This window comes from Takifugu flavidus, chromosome 12, assembly GCF_003711565.1.
Source record: "Takifugu flavidus isolate HTHZ2018 chromosome 12, ASM371156v2, whole genome shotgun sequence".
Lineage (NCBI taxonomy): Eukaryota > Metazoa > Chordata > Actinopteri > Tetraodontiformes > Tetraodontidae > Takifugu > Takifugu flavidus.
The window spans coordinates 23,004-45,000 of NC_079531.1; the positions used below are offsets into that span (position 1 = coordinate 23,004).

The 21,997-nt window shown below is 43.1% G+C and overlaps 1 protein-coding gene across 3 annotated transcripts in view; it reads right to left on the reverse strand.

Moving 5' to 3' along the window:
- Positions 1-21,997, reverse strand: part of col4a3 (collagen, type IV, alpha 3) — a 32,752-nt gene that overhangs the window by 7,670 nt on the left and 3,085 nt on the right. For 2 of the 3 annotated variants that reach the window (XM_057048484.1, XM_057048482.1), the window contains exons 6-43: positions 21,980-21,997; positions 21,616-21,669; positions 20,427-20,453; positions 20,041-20,115; positions 19,429-19,491; positions 19,310-19,345; positions 19,191-19,238; positions 16,236-16,310; positions 15,776-15,820; positions 15,612-15,674; positions 15,468-15,512; positions 15,335-15,388; positions 15,213-15,254; positions 14,676-14,757; positions 13,781-13,816; positions 13,504-13,551; positions 12,166-12,330; positions 11,232-11,324; positions 11,026-11,121; positions 10,769-10,839; positions 10,474-10,662; positions 10,230-10,398; positions 8,676-8,768; positions 8,437-8,541; positions 8,269-8,363; positions 7,872-8,022; positions 7,521-7,634; positions 7,258-7,425; positions 6,977-7,066; positions 6,762-6,896; positions 6,352-6,450; positions 6,142-6,231; positions 5,570-5,709; positions 3,895-4,021; positions 1,108-1,188; positions 855-956; positions 706-753; positions 439-624 (exon numbers count right to left, since the gene is read on the reverse strand). The exon at positions 21,980-21,997 is cut by the window's right edge and continues 45 nt beyond it. In XM_057048484.1, coding sequence (XP_056904464.1) covers positions 439-624; positions 706-753; positions 855-956; positions 1,108-1,188; positions 3,895-4,021; positions 5,570-5,709; positions 6,142-6,231; positions 6,352-6,450; positions 6,762-6,896; positions 6,977-7,066; positions 7,258-7,425; positions 7,521-7,634; positions 7,872-8,022; positions 8,269-8,363; positions 8,437-8,541; positions 8,676-8,768; positions 10,230-10,398; positions 10,474-10,662; positions 10,769-10,839; positions 11,026-11,121; positions 11,232-11,324; positions 12,166-12,330; positions 13,504-13,551; positions 13,781-13,816; positions 14,676-14,757; positions 15,213-15,254; positions 15,335-15,388; positions 15,468-15,512; positions 15,612-15,674; positions 15,776-15,820; positions 16,236-16,310; positions 19,191-19,238; positions 19,310-19,345; positions 19,429-19,491; positions 20,041-20,115; positions 20,427-20,453; positions 21,616-21,669; positions 21,980-21,997 — 3,418 coding nt within the window. The remainder of the gene's footprint in view (positions 1-438; positions 625-705; positions 754-854; positions 957-1,107; positions 1,189-3,894; positions 4,022-5,569; positions 5,710-6,141; positions 6,232-6,351; positions 6,451-6,761; positions 6,897-6,976; positions 7,067-7,257; positions 7,426-7,520; positions 7,635-7,871; positions 8,023-8,268; positions 8,364-8,436; positions 8,542-8,675; positions 8,769-10,229; positions 10,399-10,473; positions 10,663-10,768; positions 10,840-11,025; positions 11,122-11,231; positions 11,325-12,165; positions 12,331-13,503; positions 13,552-13,780; positions 13,817-14,675; positions 14,758-15,212; positions 15,255-15,334; positions 15,389-15,467; positions 15,513-15,611; positions 15,675-15,775; positions 15,821-16,235; positions 16,311-19,190; positions 19,239-19,309; positions 19,346-19,428; positions 19,492-20,040; positions 20,116-20,426; positions 20,454-21,615; positions 21,670-21,979) is intronic. The other variant, XM_057048483.1, reaches the window with a different exon arrangement.

Genomic DNA, 21,997 nt, shown 5'->3' on the forward strand with positions numbered 1-21,997 from the left:
TCAAGAGTGACCTTGAGACTCTATTCAATAAGCAGCGTGGGACCTTCAAAGATGATGTGTCTATCCTCTGGAGCTGTTAGGTGATGCATTGGGACAGTAGGTGACATCATCTAATAACCGTCTCACTACAACTGAAGTTTAGTGAATGAAAATGTGCCAAATTGTGGGTAATTGTTGGCAATGAGTTGGACCAGTGTCACAAACAGTACTTTATAAAATACATTTCTTTTCAGCAGAAAAAAGGGTGGATTGGCAGTTTAGTTCCTCTTTATGAAGAACCGTTATGTGGTTGGACTTACACTGACAGCACCCATTTAGGCATTGTCCATGTTTGTATGTGCTTCCTGTTAATGAACCATCCTCCTGGACATTGATGAAGACATCTTAAGAAGTACGACACATTTAACATCTATTCAACATAAATTCTAAATGTGACACCTTTAGGTCCCCGTACTCCAGGCAATCCCTTCTGCCCTTTCTCTCCTTCAGAGCAGACTCCCACCCTGCCAGGACAACCTGGAGGCCCGGGAACTCCAGGAGGACCATGCAAACCTGGCTGTCCAGCAGGACCACTGGGACCAGGTGGGCCACAGGGGCCATGTGGACCTATTTCCCCCGCACACCCTAAATAGACAGCATGAGAATTTTAATTTGTGCTTTCACAGGCCCAACTAAAAAGACTCTTCATCATCTCTGAGGACTTACCTGCAGGTCCTTTTTTCCCCTCAGGCCCATGTGGTCCAATACCAGGTTCTGTTGAAAAACAAGAGTTGAACAATGAATTGATTTGAGAACAAAAAAATATTATTAATTACTGTCCATAGACATTCACATTGTCGTGTCAATTTTGCTACCTCCCATGGCTCCTTTTTCCCCAGGAGGTCCAGGTATCCCATCCTGCCCCTGATTTCCTCTTACACCAGATGGACCAGGATCCCCAGGAGCCCCCTTGTTACCTGACATTGACAATATTTTTCAGACATGAGCATGTACATTTCATGTGCTTATTTATAAAATCAAGTTTCATTAATAAACATCATTTCAACTACAGTTGTCACAGTTGAAGAACAATTTTATTTTATTTTGAATAGTTTTTTTAATCCATACCTGTAAGGCCATTGGGTCCTGGTGGACCATCCTTCCCTGGAGGACCATCACAACCCTTTTCACCAGGAAATCCAGGCATACCTGAGATGGGCAGGCAGGCAGGCAGTTAGGCAGGCAGACAGACAGACAGACAGACAGACAGGCAGGCAGGCAGGCAGGCAGGCAGGCAGGCAGGCAGGCAGGCAGGCAGACAGGCAGGCAGGCAGGCAGGCAGTTAGGCAGGCAGGCAGGCAGGCAGGCAGGCAGGCAGACAGGCAGGCAGACAGGCAGACAGACAGAGAGACAGGCAGGCAGGCAGGCAGACAGGCAGGCAGACAGACAGACAGACAGGACAGACAGACAGACAGACAGGACAGCAGACAGGACAGACAGACAGACAGACAGACAGACAGACAGACAGACAGACAGACAGGCAGACAACCTCAGCTTTAATCAGAGAGGCTCCAGAATTTCCAGGTACTTTGTGTTATATGAAGTACACTGCAGAGTGTCTGGACTATCTTTTTTCACTCATGGTCACAGTGGGTGGAGTCTAACCCAGCAGTCAGCTGGTGAAAGGCAATAACACACCTGAATCTCACACACACACAGTTTTGTGGGAGGGTAACTGGAGGAATATCTGCACACCAGGAGAACATGGAACTTACTTTTCAACTAACACCTATCCGACATAGTACGGAAGGCATATTTCGACGGCTTTTCCACTAGACTTTCAAGGCAATAAATGGTGTGAAAATAGTGCCTACTTGGCCAAGGTTCACTACTATTATGTTATTGAAGGTCTGTTAATGCTCTAACTGGCCATGGCATTGACATCACTGGAGACTAAGACATCCCACCATATTAAAACCCCCACAACCGTGACAGAGTCTTTATTTGCACCACAATATAAAGGGAGGCGATAGCTCAGTCTGTTGAGACTAGGCTGAGAAGCAGGGGGTTCTTGGGTCAAGCTGTGGGCAAGGTACCAGCCCATAAATAAATCCACCATTTCATACACAAGATCTGCAAAAGCTCAGCAACTCTGCAAAATACGTTCACACACTTCACATAACAGGCTGAATGTGGGAAGAGTGAAGAGGAATTTAAGATGGCTTAAAATAACACTGGCAGAGTCACAGTCTGTTGTTTCACAATCTAAGACTAAAAGAAAAGAAAAAGAGAACACATGAAGCATATTGGCTCAATATACGATATATATAAGTGGCTGAAATAACATGTCCATGTTGCACATGGGCAGACAAATGGCAGGGCACAGGGTTAGGGTGAGGGTTAGGGTTAGGGTTAGGGTTAGGGTTAAGTTAGGGTTAGGGTGAGGGTTAGGGTTAGGGTTAGGGTTAGGGTTAAGTTAGGGTTAGGGTGAGGGTGAGGGTGAGGGTGAGGGTTAGGGTTAGGGTTAGGGTTAGGGTAAGTTAGGGTGAGGGTGAGGGTGAGGGTGAGGTTAGGGTTAGGGTTAGGGTTAGGGTTAAGTAGGGTTAGGGTTAGGGTGAGGGTGAGGGTGAGGGTGAGGGTGAGGGTGAGGTTAGGGTGAGGGTAGGGTTAGGGTGAGGGTGAGGGTTAGGGTTAGGGTTAGGGTTAGGTTAGGGTTAGGGTGAGGGTTAGGGTGAGGGTGAGGGTGAGGGTGAGGGTTAGGGTGAGGGTGAGGGTGAGGGTAGGGTGAGGGTTAGGGTGAGGGTGAGGGTGAGGGTTAGGGTGAGGGTGAGGGTTGAGGGTGAGGGTGAGGGTTAGGGTGAGGGTTAGGGTGAGGGTTAGGGTTAGGGTGAGGGTGAGGGTGAGGGTGAGGGTTAGGGTGAGGGTGAGGGTTGAGGGTTAGGGTGAGGGTGAGGGTGAGGGTGAGGGTGAGGGTGAGGGTTAGGGTGAGGGTTAGGGTTAGGGTGAGGGTGAGGTTAGGGTGAGGGTTAGGGTGAGGGTGAGGGTGAGGGTGAGGGTGAGGGTTAGGGTGAGGGTGAGGGTGAGGGTGGGGTGAGGGTTAGGGTGAGGGTTAGGGTGAGGGTGAGGGTTAGGGTGAGGGTTAGGGTAGGGTGAGGGTGAGGGTGAGGGTGAGGTTAGGGTTAGGGTTGAGGGTTAGGGTTAGGTTAGGGTTAGGGTTAGGTTAGGGTTAGGGTTAACTCCGCACAGTCGACTTCTTGAATGAAGAAAAATCATCCCTTCCTTCTGCAGGCAAAATGAAGACTGCTCACCCTTCCAGTGAAAGAATAGTTGCAAGAATTAGAAATGTCTTAAGCAGACCTGCTTGTATGACTAACTCGTCTACTACCGATTTTTGTTGTGTTCTACGTGTGTGACGTGTCAGGGGAATATTATGGGAATATTATGGGAATATTATGAAGAATGTTTGATTATCTGACACAACCACAGTTCTTAGAGGAGAGGTGTCTCGCCCAGAAGGCATGTCCTGCTGGGCGTGGGCCTGATTATTGAATTGAGGGAGTGGTATCCTGAAACATTCTGAGGGTCAGGATCACAGGACAGATGATGTCACAACTGTTCTGGGCTCTAAATACAATACATTTAACATTAAATTCATCTGCACACCCACATATATTGTGTGGGACTACTGGGTGAGGTGCCAGTCACGACTGGTGGACTGAGATCATTACTTCTGCCAGGGCTGCAGGAGGCTGCATCCCATAGTAATACACCTCACTCATAGAGTTCGAAGAACTGCAGTTGTGTTATACAAAACAAAGTTCTCTTAGTTGTTCCTTAACCTAATTCTACAAATGTTATGGCTAAGATCATTTACGTATAATAATTGAAATACAGGCAAAGATTATGGCATCATACCTCTGCATCCTGAAGGTCCAGAATCACCTCGGGGTCCACTGGGGCCGCTGTTTCCTGGAGGGCCAGAGTGGCCAATTTCACCTGGAATACCCTTCGTGCCCTGAATTCCTGGGCAACCTAGATTACCCTGAGAGAAAAAGAAAATAGGTTATTTTAGGGGTATTCTACAAAATATCTGTACAGATTTTTTCAAACCCACAACCAAAGAGATAAAAGTCAATAAGGCTAGAGTATAAAGCAGTATCCAACCAGGCTGTGTCTAATTTGTGAATGAGTCTCCAGAAAAACCCAAGGCCTGACCCACATTTGCAACACTGTCAGGGAAAGTTCCCAGCCTCTCACAGAGGAAGGTACCTTCTTCATCTTCATCAAGCTAGGCCGATTTTGGAAAATCTTCTTAATGCCAATGCACACTGCACGAATAAATTGTCTAGGATGTACCGCCAAAGCTCAGGATTTATGTACTCAAACTGTACGGTCTGATCATCAAACATGACCAGAGAGCTCAATGGGTCGCATGGTCCTGGGTCTCATGGTCCTGGGTCATCCTGTGTTGCAACGAAATTGCAAAGCGGACTGGAATCGATCATCTGGCAAGCAGATGAAGTGTGAGGTTGGTTTATATAGCTTATAAACTATAGATACAGGTGTGTCTTATGGGTTGCAAAACCCTCATGCCCTCCCCAAACAGAACTACAAGAGAGGCAAACATGACGTGTGGTCATGTTGACTTGTTACTGTGGACATGCGCACTGAGGGAGAAACTCTCTGGTCAGCACTAGGTTCTGTTTCACTGTGCAAAAGCCTTTACTCAGCTGACCTGGAGCTGACCGGGAGCAGGTGATCAGCCCTCGCTCCCCCCCAGTACACTGCACAGAAGAAGATGTCTGATGACACAAGGAGTCGGGCCGAGTATGCCAGGTCATGGTGTCTCAAAAATCTGGTCAAAAAGGAGCTATAATTGTATCGCGTATGACTGGCTTTAAACTAGAGAGGGCGTCGACCTCCTGTATAAAGAGGGCTAGTTTTACCACAGGGGGCCATTTCTAAAGGCTTGGCCTGCCCTTCTACTTTTAAATATTCTGGGAACCACACAACTTCAAAAAGGCAACCTGAGACTGCCACTGTTTTCATGATTAATGAGCTCCTCTATGTTGTCTGTAACAAGGGAGCAAATTTTCCACTACTATTGACATCAAAGCAACTCATCATGCAACCAGCCTCTTCCCACATTTCCAAGGTAAAGAGAGGTAGGAGTCATGGCCATGCTGTGGGAACATCGGGACTTTTGGACGTTGTTCCACCATATTATGACCACATGTGGACATCCTCTATGCCGACCTACAGAAGAGTCTCATGGTCAACTATGTGAAACACTTTTGACAGATTAAAAAAAAAGATGCAGAGTATTTTGTTCCTTCTCATGTATAACAGTGATGAGATTTGGCACGTTCATTGTTTTGTTTTCTGAAACCTGATTGATATTTTGATATATAAATATAAAAACCTATTTAATTCTCACTCACAAGTGCTTCAAGAATACTGATAGTAGATATTGATCTCTAATTTATAAACAAGAAAACCCTTAAGAAAAGGGCTGATCCAGTGAGTTTGGAAAAAGCTGATTTTCTTACAAAACAAATTTCCACGTTTGTATGTTTGTTTATCTGAGCACCTTGTTTCCAGGAAATCCTTTGGGTCCTAGTCCAACTGGACTTGGGTCTCCTTTTGAACCTTTATGTCCTTCTATTCCAGGTTTTCCATCAGGACCTTTTTCTCCACGTGGACCTGTTATCCCCCTTTCACCCTTAAAACCTAGAAAAGAAAGTTATAATTTTTGTGATTGTGTATCTTATCTCATCTTCTTAAGCGCTTTATCCCTTTCGGGGTTAGAGGGAGGGTACACAATGGGCGAAGGTGGGGTATACCGCTGGATGAGTCTCCAGTTCATTGCATGGCCCTATATTGAGCATTTGTGGGTTTGGAAACACATTTGTGGGAAGGTGATAGCTCAGTCTGTTGGGAACTGGGATGAGAAGCAGCGGGTTCTCGGTTTGAGCCCCAGGGCAGACACAACCTGGAAGGTGTTCCGGTAGTAGGGGAAAGTGCCAGAACACCTTCAAAACATTGGCAAGGTGCCCTTGAGCAAGGTTTATCTTTGCTACACAATCATTTTGATATCTGAATGACTATTAAATAAATATTCTCATATTTTTTCTTTTAAATATGATATTGTTGGGATCTTACCCGGCTTCCCCATTTCTCCAGTGGTTCCCATTATTCCTGAAGGACCAGGAGCACCATTTGCTCCAGGTCTGCCAGGGTCTCCAGGTGAACCTGAAAACAGATTTAGATTAGATCCGAATTTTAAACATACTGAATGTCTCATCGGCATGGCCACGAGCAGCACCTAACAGCTAATTAAAATTATCTACCACAATGTGCTTCCATTTTTACCTGCTGACCCAGCATTTCCAGTTGCACCATTGCTGCCATCCTGGCCCTGTGATCCTGGAGGACCCCTTTCCCCTGTAGAACCAGTGAGTCCTATGGGCCCTAAAGGTGAGCCAACAGATGTATTCCATTTAATAGGTTAGAATAACGAAACGAACCATGATTTATCTTAGGCTCCAATGATCTCTGGCAGATCTCATGGGCATGAGTAGCGTATTTTTTGTACCTTTTAAGATTTTGTGAAATTATGCAGTTGGCGGCGAAAAAAAAGCAATTTTTAGTGTTTTTTTCAGTTGATAAAGAAAAAGTATTTTAGATAAATGCCAATCAATATCAGTATCATTTGAAAACCTAGTCTTTGTAATCAAGTTTTTATCCAAATGTGCAGTTCAGGACTGAGCAGAAAACTGTACCAGGTTGTCCAGGGTCTCCTGGGGCTCCATATGTCTTCACAACAGTCGGAATTCCTTTTACTCCAGGTTGTCCTCTATCCCCCTGTGGGCCTTGAGACCCCTGAGGCCCCTGAACTCCATGTGTACCAATATCACCTTAAAGACATAAACATAACCATTTAGAAAAATACTATTTGAGTAATTGATACACAAGTTAAATTTAAATCGAACAAAACCTTTCCACCCTGGTTGTCCAATCTCTCCTGGTTTCCCCCAAGTCCCAGGTCTCCCAACCACTCCTGAAGAACCTTCAGCCCCTTCAACACCTAAAAAAAAGACACATGAACTTTAATTGGCTCTAACAATATTCGTATTGGGGAGGGGGGGGGGGGTCAATTTATCAAGAAAGTTGTAATCCTTAGAACTAACCCATAATCCAGGGTTCAGCACAATCAGCAGAGAAGGTGGTTAAATATGTCAGTGGAGAAACTAAAAAATGATATCCTTAACTCCTTACCCGGACTTCCTGGTTCTCCAGTGGTTCCTCTCATGCCTTTCAGACCAATTTGTCCGACTGGGCCTGGAGGTCCATCGTATCCTGGTACCCCATATGGCCCTTGACTTCCAGGTGATCCCGCACCCAGCGAGCCTCGGTCCCCTCGCACACCCTTTGTGCCACGAGGTCCTGCAATTTTTGTAAGATCATATTCATTAAAATCTTCACTGATTATGAAATGCTACTTGGCACTGAATCTGTCTTTTGGTGAAATTATATTGTACCTGTGAATCCAATGACCCCAAGCGGTCCCTCCTCTCCTTTTGTTCCAGTAGCTCCGGGTAAGCACAACCCAGTTAAACCAATGGCCCCAGGAACACCATCCAGACCTTTATGACCTTAAAAATTCCAATTAACTTTAGCGTGTAGTCTATCTTAAAATCAAATTCATCTATTATTTATTGATGTTTTTGAGGAGATCTGGAGACAACTGAAGAATAATAATGATGCATAAAATGATGTGGAGACTAGCTGTTGTGTACCTATTAACACTAATTAATTGTTTCGCTGTCTGTAAAAGTCCTGACTTACTATTTCTTCTACAAATCCATAAAGTTCTGGTGAAATGGTGTTACCTTTTTCTCCTTGCTGACCAACTCCACCTTGACAACCTTGTATTCCCTTGGGTCCTTGATGTCCAGTGTCTCCTTGGGGCCCAACAGAACCATCTTCTCCTGTTGGACCTAATTGACCCTGCTGACCAGGGAAACCAAATCCTTGGTCCCCCTGTTAGGATGACAGCATTGACCCAGTGTCACAGGTTCACCTCCTTATAGGTTTGCACTGCTGTCATTTAGATTTCAAAGTTTTGTAGAATAATCTCAGAACAACAATAATGAATTTATACTGAAGTTAAAAAAGTATTAACAGAAGTTGTTAAAGAGCAAGATAGACACCTCGAATCCCAATTCATTAGAAAAATAATAAATATCCTATTTGTTACATCAAGAACTTCCAGTTTGTGGGACCTACCTTGGGGCCTGGCATTCCTGGTGGACCAGATGGCCCAGCCCGTCCTTTAATACCAAAACTTGGTAAACCTGGAGCTCCCTGTACTCCCTTGATTCCTGAACACAGAAAATAGCGCTTAGTGACAGATGATGATATTTAGTACAGTAATAACCTCAGTTTTAACCTGACCTTTGACCCCTGGAAAGCCTGGAGGGCCCTGAACTGAAAAGCCATTATCTCCCCTTTGACCCTTTGGACCTACAGGTCCAGGTTCCCCTGGAACTCCTAAAACACCTGAAACCGGAGACAACTGGCTAGTTAAATTGGTGGGACCATTAAAAGGTCAATTTAAAAAAAATGCAAAATGCTAATAGAAGATAAAATATTGATGATTTTATTTTTTCTTTTCCAAGTGACATTTGTCTGACCTTCAGGTCCAGGATTTCCAAGTAAACCTTTTTGCCCTTTCTGTCCTGGATCTCCTGGAGAGGTTCTGATTTCACCTGGAGAACCTTTTTCTCCTAATGATTGACACAACAGGAAATTCAGAAAAACAACACAGAAGTGGAGTGAAAGAAGATCATTTTATTTGTGGAGGTGGGTTGCTTGACCAAAAAACAACAAAGAAGTTGATCTGGATTTGAATATAAAACTCTCATTTAATGTAAAATATAGAAAAACAGTTCCAAATTAAACCTGACTTAAACACCTTTTAAATTGAATTCAAACAGATTGTTTGTGCTCCACGCCTGACCGTACAGCAATAATCTTCGGGCCTATTTCTTGTGATCAATCCCGTCTTTCTCAACTCTGCTCATGGTCTTTACTTTGTATTGAGCCTGACCGTCTCTTCAGGCTCCTGGGGGGTATTTTGCCCAATGTCCAGATCTTGGATTTAATGACTGGATTTTGTAGTATTTGGAATTATTTTCTAGTTTATTTTGTATTTGGATCTAGTCTTTGTTGCAAGACCATTTATCCTTTCCCCAGAAACTATTGTTTATACATTTTATAAACTATTAATTTATTTATAATGTTCTTTCTTTCGACTACTGAATCTGGGTACAGTTTTGATCTCTGACACAGGAAGCAAAGGAAAGATAACTTGGTTACATAACTTCCTCCAGATTTTGTTTCCTAAAACAGTATTCTAAAGCCTAATCATATGGGAAGTCCTCAGGGTCATGAACATTTTCAAGAATACTGCGGTTTTCTCCTTGCAGGTGATTGCAAGGGTCTGTTGTCACCAAACAAATCATTAAAATTCAGTACTCATCTATCTGAATGAGTGAACATACAATGTCAGAGTTAAGAACTAACAACTAATGCATTATATGTCATTATATAAATGTATAATGAAGTTAGACCAGCTTGGACTACTTCTGGCCTTCTGCCCACACTCTTGTACCGAGAGGTCTTCTTGATGTTCCTTTTATCTCATATCCTCCTGCTACCACATCACTGGCAGAACAGGGGTCTCGTGTAAAAAGGGCGCATATGCACAAAAACATTGTGTATGAACTGACACGCTCACATTCCGATTCATCAAGTGTAAAATAACAGTGGAAATGTGAAGTGCGCCACACCAACTTTGTGATGTATGTACACTTCTAGAGCCTTTAAGCCTTTGGTGACCTTCAGAGGTGATGCTGGGAGACTGTTAATAATGTCAGAAGAGCAGTCCAGAGGATGATGGAAGTGGAAAACAGATGAACAATTAATACAAGCAGATCTTTGCGATTACAGAAGTAGAGATGAAAGTATGCAAATGGAGTAGAAAATACTATTAACAACAATGGAAGCATTGGAGCTATTAGAAGATATAATTGTTCTTTAGAACAAGGGCACCAAAAAAACTGAAAAATATTTGTGGCAGGCCTGCGTACTGCCGCAAATAAATGAATGTACAGGAGACACTGGTTCCCCAAGCAAAATGAGCAGGAATACAGTACTTGTTGCTTAACAGAACATTTAAGTCTCACCTGGATTTCCAGGATCCCCTTGTTGTCCTGGAACTCCTTCAAGGCCTTTAGGTCCTTGAGATCCTGGAGCCCCAATTCCGAGTGATCCAAGAGGTCCCAACTGTCCAGTGCGTCCCCTGGGTCCTCTCTCCCCAGGTGGGCCTGGGTCACCCTTCTGCCCCAGTGGCCCCTGACAATGATCAAGATATTAAATGTTGCAATGAAAGATGAAGAACTTGGTAAAAGGTCTGGATCAGATGCTCACGGGTTCTCCTTTTGGTCCCTGAACACCTTTCATTCCAATAACTCCTTGATGTCCCATTTTTCCCTCAATGCCTGGGTGTCCCACTGTCCCCCAGTCACCATCCTCACCCTTTAGCCCCAGTCTCTGCATGACTCCTGGATTACCAACTAGTCCCGGAGGACCAGGCAGTCCAGGAACACCGAAGGGTCCCTAAAGACATAATAGAACAGTAAATACTGTATAGGGTGAACTTTTTATATTTACATGCATCTTTACTGACAGTGCACATGCATGCTTTAAACAAGGTGGTGATTACCTGTACACCAGGGTACCCTTGAACACCTTTGGCTCCTTTGTAACCTTTGGACCCTTGAAATCCAAAAGAGCCTGGAAACATACACAACACAAAAAGTCATGCAACTCTTTCTTAGTCAGTGGGTTTTACTTGCCCAAATTAAACAGATTCAGTAGCTAGAATTAATGAGCAGACTAATCAATTATCAATAAAAACATCAAGTTGATCAAAAATAACCAATAATAAACATAAAATCAAATCATATAACGTTCTTTTACCTGCCTCTCCGGCTTCACCTGGCTTTCCTGGATTTCCTGGGGGGCCAGGGGGGGCAAAAACAATTTGACAAGAGAAACACACCTCACCCTTCTCACCTGACCATCAAAAGACAAACAGGAGGTGTAAAGTGTCAATGTCACATCATCTCTCTCATTTTTCAGTTATTAATCAAATATTTGATTATTTTGAACTTCTTCTCACCCACCCTTGTCTCCATTTCCGCCTCTGGATCCAGGAAGTCCTAACAGTCCTTCAGGACCTTTGTTGCCTGGACGACCGATGTCTCCCAGCAGGAAATCTGAGAATGACAAATTAAACAGGACCACCAAACCCATGAGATGATGCTAATGTTACTTATGGAAACATTCATGGAATTGAGTGCTTAACATTTTCTTTCACATTTCTTTCTACATTTTAGAATAGCTGTGAGGTGCAGTCTGATGGTTTACATAGTCAAAGAAAAAAAACCTTGATTTCAACGCTAATGTTATATGATCACAGATCAAAGACACTTTGTGGCATTCATCCATGATATTAGATCCTGAAATTTCTTGGAAAGCAGCAAGAATCCCCATTTTGTTGTATTCTTTTCTTGACCACTATTCTTCTTCTCAGGGGAGGGCACTTGAGCCTATCCCAGATGCAAATGGGCTAAGACAGGGTAGACCCCTGGACGGATCACAGCTAATTGCACAATGCTCTGAACGATAGATACCTGACTGTTCTCTCCAATAAACATCTTTTATAACCAAGTCGGTGTCTGTGAAGATTCCTTCCTCATCAGCACCTCTCGACTACCACCAGAAGAAATTTACCACACTCTTTATATGTGGCATCTACTGCATGTGTGTTTATCCCAGGGAGAGGGACCCCTCATCTGAGGCTCTCCCTCAGGTGTTTTCTTTTCCACAAGAGGGTTCTAAGTTTTTCCTGACCCGGTTCAGGGTTCTAAGGATAGAGGATGTAATAACTGTGCAGCTTGTAAAGCCCAAGGCAAAAAAAAAACATTTATGATTTTTGGGCTCTAAATAAAATAAACTTGAACATGATCTTGTTTAGACAGCACGGGCCTGATATCAAAATTGACCTTTGTCTCACTTAAATGAACTAACACCTCAACCTGCTGTTCAGTACTTCACCTGTTATTCCTGGTTCTCCTTGGTCTCCTTCAGCTCCAGGAAGTCCTGAAACTCCATCCTGTCCAGGTGGCCCAATGCTCATCGGTCCTGAATTCCCAGGTTCTCCTTTGGTTCCAGGTAAGCCGGGTGGTCCCCGAGATCCTGGAAGACCTGGTACAGCCAAACCTCAAAGGCAGAAGAAAAAGCAATCATTAGAGAACTGTGTCCTTCAGGACTTTCACTTACTGCCTAGATTTAGTAGTGCAGCAGTGGCAGCTGGTAAAAAATATTATTTTTGGTGCGGCTAAGTCCAGTATAAAAGTATATATCGAGTCAGACAATGCCCATAATTCAACAATATTGATTGAATTAACTTCTCAAAATCAGCAGTTTTACTCATAAAGTAAATCAACCCTTTAGATTTATATAAGGCTCCATGCTTTAGAAAGGTAAGGTCTCAACTATAATACAAAATTCAAGTTTTTGAAAGCCCTTTACATTAAGGGTATGACCACCTGATTCTATAAAAATCGACTGTTTTTGTGTCAGAGTTTGACTTTTAAAACCTACTTTATTTCATATATATCAAAAAAATTTCTCCCTCACCCTCCTGGGCGGTGCCCCCCTCCTTCAGACTCAGGTCCTCTACCAGAGGCCTGGGGGTCTGACGGTTCTGCCCAGGATCTCAGCTGTTTCTAGGACTGAGCTCTTCTGGACAGAGATCTCTGATGTGGTTCCTGGTATCTGCTGGAGCATCTACTCAGCTTAGGGGTTACTGCCCCTAGTGTCCCCTTCACCAATGGGACCACTGTTGCCTTCATGCCCCACATTCTCTCCATCTCCTCTTTCAGCCCTTGGTACTTCTCCAGCTTCTGCTGTTCCTCCTTCCTGATGTTGCTATCACTTGGGATTGCTACATCCATCACCACCACTGTCTCCTGGTGTTTATCTACCACCACTATGTCAGGCTGGTTGACCACCACCATCTTGTCAGTCTGGATCTGGAAGTCCCACAGGATCTTGGCCTGCTTGTTCTCCAGCACTTTTGGGGGTGTCTCCCGCCACTGGCCTTGGCATTTAGTTCAAAATGAGTTCTCGTTTCCCTAAAATAAATCCCTCAGCTTGCAGTGCACACACTTAATTTACATTGATGAATGTCCTTTGCTTTGTATTTTTTCTGTGTATTATGTACAATTTATGAGTTACTTTAACTTGCTGTCCCCTGTTTCAAACAGGTGCTGTGGCCTCCAGTCCTGGGTGGTGATCACAGATCATCTGCAGTATGTGTCATGGGTTAGAAGGACTTTATTTTTCTTGTGTGTTTTAATTTGGGATTCTCCTGTCTTTTGGGAACTGTACCTTGCGTATCTTTCGTTGAACCTGTGTGCCTTTCCGAGTTGAACTTTCCTGGGTTGCAATACCACAGAAGGCATTGTTTACCAACCTTGTGATCATGTCACATTTGCACAGACACTAGTATGTAAAAACATTTTTACCTTAATTTGAAAAAATGAATTTTGCATTTTTTCCACCCTCTTACAAGGGATGGCAGTGCCCCAGGACCCCCTATGGGCCGGCCACCACTGCTTTGCAGTCGCAGATACATTTTCTGTTTACAGAGGAACAAAAAACATACCTGGTTGTCCTCGTAGTCCAGGAAAACCAATAAGCCCTTCAAAAAAAGTGAGGAGAACATAAAATCACCCAACTTTGTGATATACAAAACTTAAGATTAGCATCTTGGTTTACAGACTTTACAGACTTTTTGTTTTAATTCTATGAGACTTTCTCCCTTCTGTCCTCTCATTTTTTAAAGTTTAATGACATAAAAGTTCCCCTCATTAGTTGATTGGAAGAATTTCTGAACCTTTTTGGAAAATACTTTAATATTTGGTATATGTCAGTTCAAAATGTGTGTGTTTCAATCAGAATCGGTCCTTTTATCACAAAAATATGTTGAATTTTCCTTTTGGTCTTTAATCTAGTCAGGTTGACAATAACAATAAAATATTGTACATTTTAATTGAATGAAATAACCATTGGGTACTTAAGCAAAACACAAGTGAGTACTTGGTAGAGAAACCCTTGATGTTATACACAGCAAAGAGACATTTCTTGTAGTTGGTCACCAGGTGTGCAAACAGCACCGGAGGGATTATGGCTTACTCCTTTATTTACAGGAATTCTAACACTATGATCAAAAAACATCCATAGTAATTAGAGACCAATCTCGTCAAGAGTGAGCAAACTTACAAATTCTGCAGGGTGTCAAATAATTATTAACCCCACTGTAGCCCTTCTGCTCCTGCCCTATCTCCCCCTTACCCAGCTGTTCATTAGCAGAAACCCTAACCCCACCCATATGAGCCTGGTTCTGATCAAGGTTCCTTATGCCCCAGGTGTCCTGTTAAAAGCTATTTTTTCATGTAACTTTACTTATTTGTGAGACAGGTTCTGGGTTCCTTTAAGGTACCTACAGAAAATTGTGATTGTAACAGCCGAAGTATAAATAAAAATTGAACTGAACCTACCTTGTTCTCCAGGGGCACCAGTACTTCCTTGGGGTCCAGGTTGCCCACGCTGGCCTTTCACAAATATGGACTTCCATACTGTCTAAAACCACAGATCTTAAAAAGTTACTGTAGCAATAATCACAATCGGTAAGCTCAATCATTCTGCACTTTATTTATCTGGATATGTTAAATCATGTAATTCCAACTACAACAGGATCAAAAATGGCTGATGGTCCTAAACCTAAAAGGCCTCATTATGATTCCTAAATATGTCATGACCTAACTAAATATGTCTAAATATGTCTAACCCTAACCCTAACCCTAACAAAATAAGCATCTGTATAGGAAATGCTTTGAAAGATGGAAATGGCTGATAGAGAAGAATTTGAAGGCCAACATCCAATTTGCAACTTTTCTCCTGAACAGATAAAAGTAATGTGTTTAGCTAACTAATTTCAATTTCACTGTAGTTGAGGGCAAGACACACTCATTTTTTGGTAACCATTCCTCCTGCGTCTATCATTTTAGCCAAAGGAGTAAAGCAGCCAGACTTACCTCTCCTGGAAGTCCAGGAAAACCACGGTCACCTTTTTCTCCCTACAAACGAACAAGATATACTAATGTTGTACAAGACTACAGTGTCTACTACTACAGTAGTGCATCATATAGGTACTCACCTCAGTTCCTTTAATACCTGGAGGGCCAAGAACCCCACGACCACCAGGTTGACCCTGCAGACAGACACATAATTCAATTTTAGGTGGAATCAGAGATCCTTTAATGCTACTTCCTTTTAGCATAGTATGCTACCTGTTCTCCCAGCTGACCAGGAACGCCGTCCTTCCCAGGTGTACCCTGGAAGATGTTAGAAGGGGGGGTTCCATGTTTCAGTGATAAAAGTAAGTATTTAGAAACATGATAAATCATGATAATGTGATAATGTCTTTGTCTTACCTGTGGACCTGCATCACCACGTATTCCTTTCTCTCCTTTAGGCCCCGATTTACCTGGGACACCCTACATGACAAAACAAACACACAATTACAGACATAAGGCAGAACTGATGTCACAGTGGAATGTGAGACTGTTAGTCTGACAGTAAGACAGATTTGACTCACAGAAAGTCCACGGCAACCTTTTTCTCCAATGTCACCTGGTTCTCCCTGAAAAATACCAGTGAGAGGCAGACAGATAACCAGACAGATAACCAACCAACCAACCAACCAACCAACCAGCCAGCCAGCCAGCCAGCCAGCCAGCCAGCCAGCCACCAGCCAACCAGCCAGCCAACCAGCCACCAGCCAGCCAACCAGCCAGCCAGCCAGCCAGCCAACCAGCCAACCAGCCAGCCAACCAGCCACCAGCCAGCCAACCAGCCAGCCAGCCAACCAGCCAACCAGCCAGCCAACCAGCCAGCCAGCCAGCCAGCCAACCAGCCAGCCAGCCAGCCAACCAGCCAGCCAACCCGCCAGCCAACCAGCCAACCAGCCAGCCAACCAGCCAGCCAACCAGCCAGCCAGCCAGCCAGCCAGCCAACCAGCCAGCCGGCCAGCCAGCGAGACAGACAGACCGACCGACCTTCAACTCTTTTGGACCTTCTGCATACAGTTTGATTCCTTTTTGTCCAGGAATTCCTGGAGGGCCTTGGTCACCCTGATTAGATGAGAAAACACAAAAGATAGGATAGATCTACACCTCATAGAAGTGGCTGAGAAGTCTAATACAAAATAACATTCATTTAACACTTTCACAAAGTTTGAAACAAAGAATTTAAAATCATTTTTGTATTTTCTGAAGCAAAATTACAAAAAGAAAAAAAACCAAATGAACAGAACAGGCTAACTCTAGGATTAATCTTACAAATGTAGAGAAACATTTAGAGTTCACGGAATACTTTTACCACGTGTAAAACTACACAAATAGGACAATTTCAACAGAAATCTTGAACCGGAAGTAACCTTGAAAGTTATTACTAGTAGGGTGCTGTAAAGTATTGGTGCTGTTGTGAGCACATTTGACACCAAAGAAAAGGTTTCCATTGGTTGTTTTTTTCCTCTTCTTTATTGACAGACATGACATGCATAGACTAAGGAACATCGAAAACTATGTGGCACCCTGGAAAGCATCACCCAAAAACCAAAGCAAATCAATAACTACAAAGTTAGAGAATAAGTGAGGTGGTTGAGATGGAGCTACACTCCCTCACCAGCTGCCAACTCAACAAAGACCTCAGAAACACTTACACAGGTTTTAAGAACCTGAACATCCACAAAAAATCCTATATCTGCTGGCTGAAATCCAGCAGTGTGCAAACATAGCAATACGATTTGTGAGTTGTTGTGACAGTAAAAGAACAGTCCACTGCAACAATTATTGGAACTACAACCAATCAAGAGAACTGACAGTCTGACCCCTGGAATTCATCCTGCTTCAGATCTTTTTCCTCTAGAACAATGCTTTCAAGACAAAACCTGACACACTTTATATTCAAAACAGTGATGCAGTGGTGTGTGTGTGTGTGTGTGTGTGTGTGTGTAAATACTTTATAAATACTCTAGAGTTAAGGTGCCAGGACACCTTCCGTGCACTGGTGAGGTACCCTTGAGTAAGGTACATAGGGCCCTGCAATGAGCCAGCATCTCATTCAGGAGCAACAATGCCTATAAGCAGCTAAGATGGGTTCCTGCACTCACCACATGACCCCACCTCACTTATTGTATTTAATACCCTCTTTGGCAATGTAAAAAATGTTTTCCATGCCCTTTAAATTGAATAATATTAAATTGAGATTAAATTCATACCACAGTGGGGAAATTCCTGGTTTTAAAACTGAGGAGGATGGTTAAAGGATAAAACATTCAGCAGATATGTCTATTCTGGAGTCTTATGGCAATGGGTGGGAAGGAGTGATGGTGCTTTTCCTTCCCACAGCATAGATGGACCAGCCTATCACAGAGAGTTCCCCCTGCATTCCAAAGTAACTTGTGATCCGAATCAGCTGCTAATGTATAATCAACCCTCATTAAAATGTTGGCAGTGGTTTTGCTACCTAATTCTCCATGTCACGGTCTGTGCCTGGTCACTAGGGGTAGTCCCCAGCCCTTGCTGCTGTTTTGATTTTCCTCGTCCCTGATGTTTCCAGGGGCCTCATGTACAGAGTCCTTCTCAACCTAAAGTCGTTGATGAACATTCCCTGCTGTCCACTGACAACATTTTCTAATAGCGCCAATGCCGCCATTGTTGTTAACGTTGTATTCTGCACCATTTACACATACTTTTATATCCACTCGTACTTGCAAAGACCTGGGTGTTATTTGTTCATCTTTATTATCTCTAATGTGAATATTAGGAATAGCCTCTTGGACAATTTAAACAGTTTTCTGGGGGAAACCACTTCAGGTTGCCACAAAATTGGCGTCCATTTCTACAGTTACTTCAATTTTGTTAAATGAGAATATTAGTGTGGAATAGTGTGCATGCAGCATTTTTGTGCTTACGCATTCTTTTTACACAAGGCCGAAGTTTGTACTTTTTTGGACTTAATTTTTATTTGAGTTTAATTTGCTGTTGAGTTAATAAACTCATATTTTTTGATTCCTGCATAGTGGGTCCTGCTGCCATTCATATTCGTTCAAATTAATAAATTGTTTGAGTTAATGAACTGAATCAAAGCACTTTATGAAATGTTTTCTTCCATCATTTCCTCCTCATAGCAATTTGCACTTGGGCATCTGTTTCTCTGCTTCTCAATGTACAAACTGCCAATTAGTGCTGTTTTCTCACTGACATACTGAACTAACAAATTGCAAGGACTAAATGACGACTCCTTCAGGTGCGCAGGACTCTTCAGCACTAAACAATTCGGTAAATTAGTGTTTTTAACAAATCCTTTTAATGAACGGATACTAGTGATTCAGTTCAGTCAACAGAACTTCCATTTCCATCACTACACAGAATTATCTGGCCAACAATGGAACTCCACAGGGATGAGCCAGCTTGGCAAGCACCTGGAGACCATCATCACACACCTCACTGCTTCAGCAGCTCCCACGACTCCTCCTCCACCTCTCCAGAGGTGGCTGACAAAGCTACGGCACCTCTTCCCTGGGACATACATTCCTACTCCTAACAGGTATGAGGGTCAGTTAGGTGCATGCGCACACGTCCTCATCCAAGCCTAATTGTTTTCAACCCTGCTTCATTTAAGGTCGTGTAGCTACACATTTGATTTGATCGAAAAAACTGGGCAAAAATTTCAGTCCTTCAGAGATCAGTCATTGTGGACAGGATGTCCAATGACAAAATCACAATGCCACAGGTACATTAATGTAACCAGCTAATTTATTGTGGCGGTTGCAGGATCATTGCCATGACAACCCTTTCACTGTACTGAAACGACCTGAGTTGACCCAGGACATGCCATTTTCATGCTATTTTCTTGCAGCATGAAAGGGGCTTTACAAACCCCACAAAGCAACAGAAGAACAGATGACCGGTTTGAATAATGTCAACTGTTGCTGCAAACCTACTAACCTTTTGTCCCTGAGGACCTGGAATCACTGGACTCGGCCCTTCCTGACCCTAAAACAAAAACACATTGTCATCAGAAGTCCATAACAAGGGCAAATCACAAGATCCGAGATCAGATTTACCTTGTCTCCTGGTAATCCCGGAACACCAGGCATCCCCTGAAAGAAGACAACAAACAGAACAGATGACATAAATAACTCAAAATGTAATAATTCATGTTGATCTTGAAACTAGTCTATACAGGAAGTCCAGCAAATCCTTGTGTGCCTGGCAGTCCTGGTTCCCCAAGGTCTCCTTTTAGCCCCTGAAAAACAAACATCCAATCCATATTTATTCTTCATGGAACAAGATTTTGCATTTTGTCTATAAAAATGTGCAAATAATCAAAGATGACTTTAGTTTTGGATGTGATACAGATGCTCACTCTGATTTGTATTCGTGTTCAACCAAATTATTGACAACAATTTACTTCAACTCTATTCTCGAAATTATTGGCAGTCAAGTGATCTCTGGCAGCAAAACTTCAGGATCAGGAGGTTCTGCCAGAATAAGACAGACATCCTAATAACATATCAATTATGACGCTCCAGCCTGGAAGAACTGTGTATATTTGTTTCTGATGTCCAAAAATGTTTTTTAAGGGAAGCAGGTACAACTTAAATAGGACTGGTCAGAAGCTTGTGGAACTCCATGATTAGGCTACTATATGAAAACATCATGAACTTGAACAAACGGGAATCTACCTGAATCCCTTTGATCCACAGGTTTCTAAAGAACCTGTGGCTCCACTGTGACTCAGAGTCAGTCTGGCTACAGAGCTGAGAAGAAATCTGGGCAAAATACAGCTTTCTACCTGTTCCCCGTCTGCTCCGTGCAATCCCATCTCTCCTTTAATACTTGGAGGGACAGGGTAGACAAGAGTTTCTCCCTAAAAGAAGCAGAGGATGTTTTAGAGAGGACTTTCACAGATGGCAACATGTTGTATCAATGAATCTGTGCACCATTTACCAACTGTTATTGTTACTGTTGTTATAAGTTAGTGAAGTTAATATTAGCTCAGAGAGCTAGAAATTGCTTTTTCATATTTTTCACAATCTGTTGATCACTAGTCCAAATCTCAAATCTCCAATACAGAGAGAAATTTGACTTTAGTTATCAGACAAGTTAGTAAAGAAGTGTCAGGATGTAGTGGTGATTCATTATCATCTAAAGAATATGTGCAGAATATGTAAATGTTACCTTTGCACCTCTCGATCCTGGTTCACCCTAAAACATATCAGCAGTTAATAATGCTAGCTTACCACAAATCTGTTGTCACGCATGTGTGCACGCTTCACAACCACCACACTGGCATATGGAAAATAATCCAGGTAAACAGCTCAAAGAAGCAGGCAAAGGGAAATCTTATCTACACAATATTGCATACATTGTGAAATGATAGAGATGATAGAGAGCTTAGTCGCAAGGCAAAGCTCTTGATTACCGGTCAATCTACACTCCAACTCTCACCTATGGTCATGAACTGTGGGTAATGACCCAAAGGACATGGCTGCGGATAGAAGTGGCCAAAATGAGTTTCCTCTGCAGGGTGGCTGTGTGCTCCCTTAGAGAAAGTTTGAGAAGCGCAGTCACTTGGGAGGAGATCGGAGTAGAGCACTGCTCCTTCGTGTTGAAAGGAGTCAGCTGAGGGGGGCCTCATGGTCGCCTCCCTAGGGAGGTGTTCCAGACAAGTCCCACCAGGAGGAGTACCCGAGGCAGACCCAGGACATACTGGAGAGACTACGTCTCTCAGCTGGGCTGGGAGAAACTTTGAATACTCCCTGAAGAACTGGAGGAAAGGGAGAGGGAAATCTGGGAATCTCTGCTTAGTCTGCTGACCCCCCACCCGACCCGGTCCCAGATAAAGCGGAGGAAGACGAAAATGTAAACAAAAACAAAATGAAAACAGTGTAAAAGCTGTAGGATCTTCCTGTTATTCAGATTTCTCCATTGCATAGAAACTGGTACAGGGAACGAATTATAACGCGATGGAAAAGTCTAATTTAAATCATCTTTAAAACCCTTCTCCTGACCTACCAGGTCCCCAGAGGCTTAGTTCCATCCTACCTGGAGGAGCTAGTGACACCTTACCAGCCCAATAGACCGCTCCGCTCCATTATTTTTTTTGGACCCAAGTGGACGTATGTTTGGTGTCGAAACTGGATGAGGGCCACAAGCTTGCAAGCTCCTAAGGCATCATTTAATGGAGGGCTGCCTTGAGTGAGGCGATGTTGAGAGACTTTCCAGGTGCAACGTTAAGGCAGAATTACAGCAGTTCAGCCCTAATCCGTCATTAGCTAGATCGATTCTTTGCCAGGCATTTTGTGCTATAGCTTGATTAATCTGTGTGTGTAAAAGTAGTTACTATCAGACAGTAGGTGGAACTTACTTGAAGGCCAACACGTCCTGGAGACCCAGGAAATCCTGGGAAACCAACTTCTCCCTATGAGACACCAACAAGAGTTCTGTAACAAGAACTTGGGAAAACTGATGAGTGCTGCAATTTGTCTACAATCTAAGAGGCTTCAAGATAGGATTTTTTTTTAATTCATGCTCATGAACAATCATGCTAAGACAGGATGATTAGAATTGTTTTTTTTTTAAAAAACTAATCTACTCTGGTTCATCCATTTTCAACCACATGTTAGTGTCGAACCATTTTGGCTTCTTTTTGTTTGAATTTTTCATGAATCTGATTGACCTCTACCTATATCTAACCCTTTTCTTCTGTTTGTCATTCACCATCATTTCACCTTTGTGCCATTGCATCC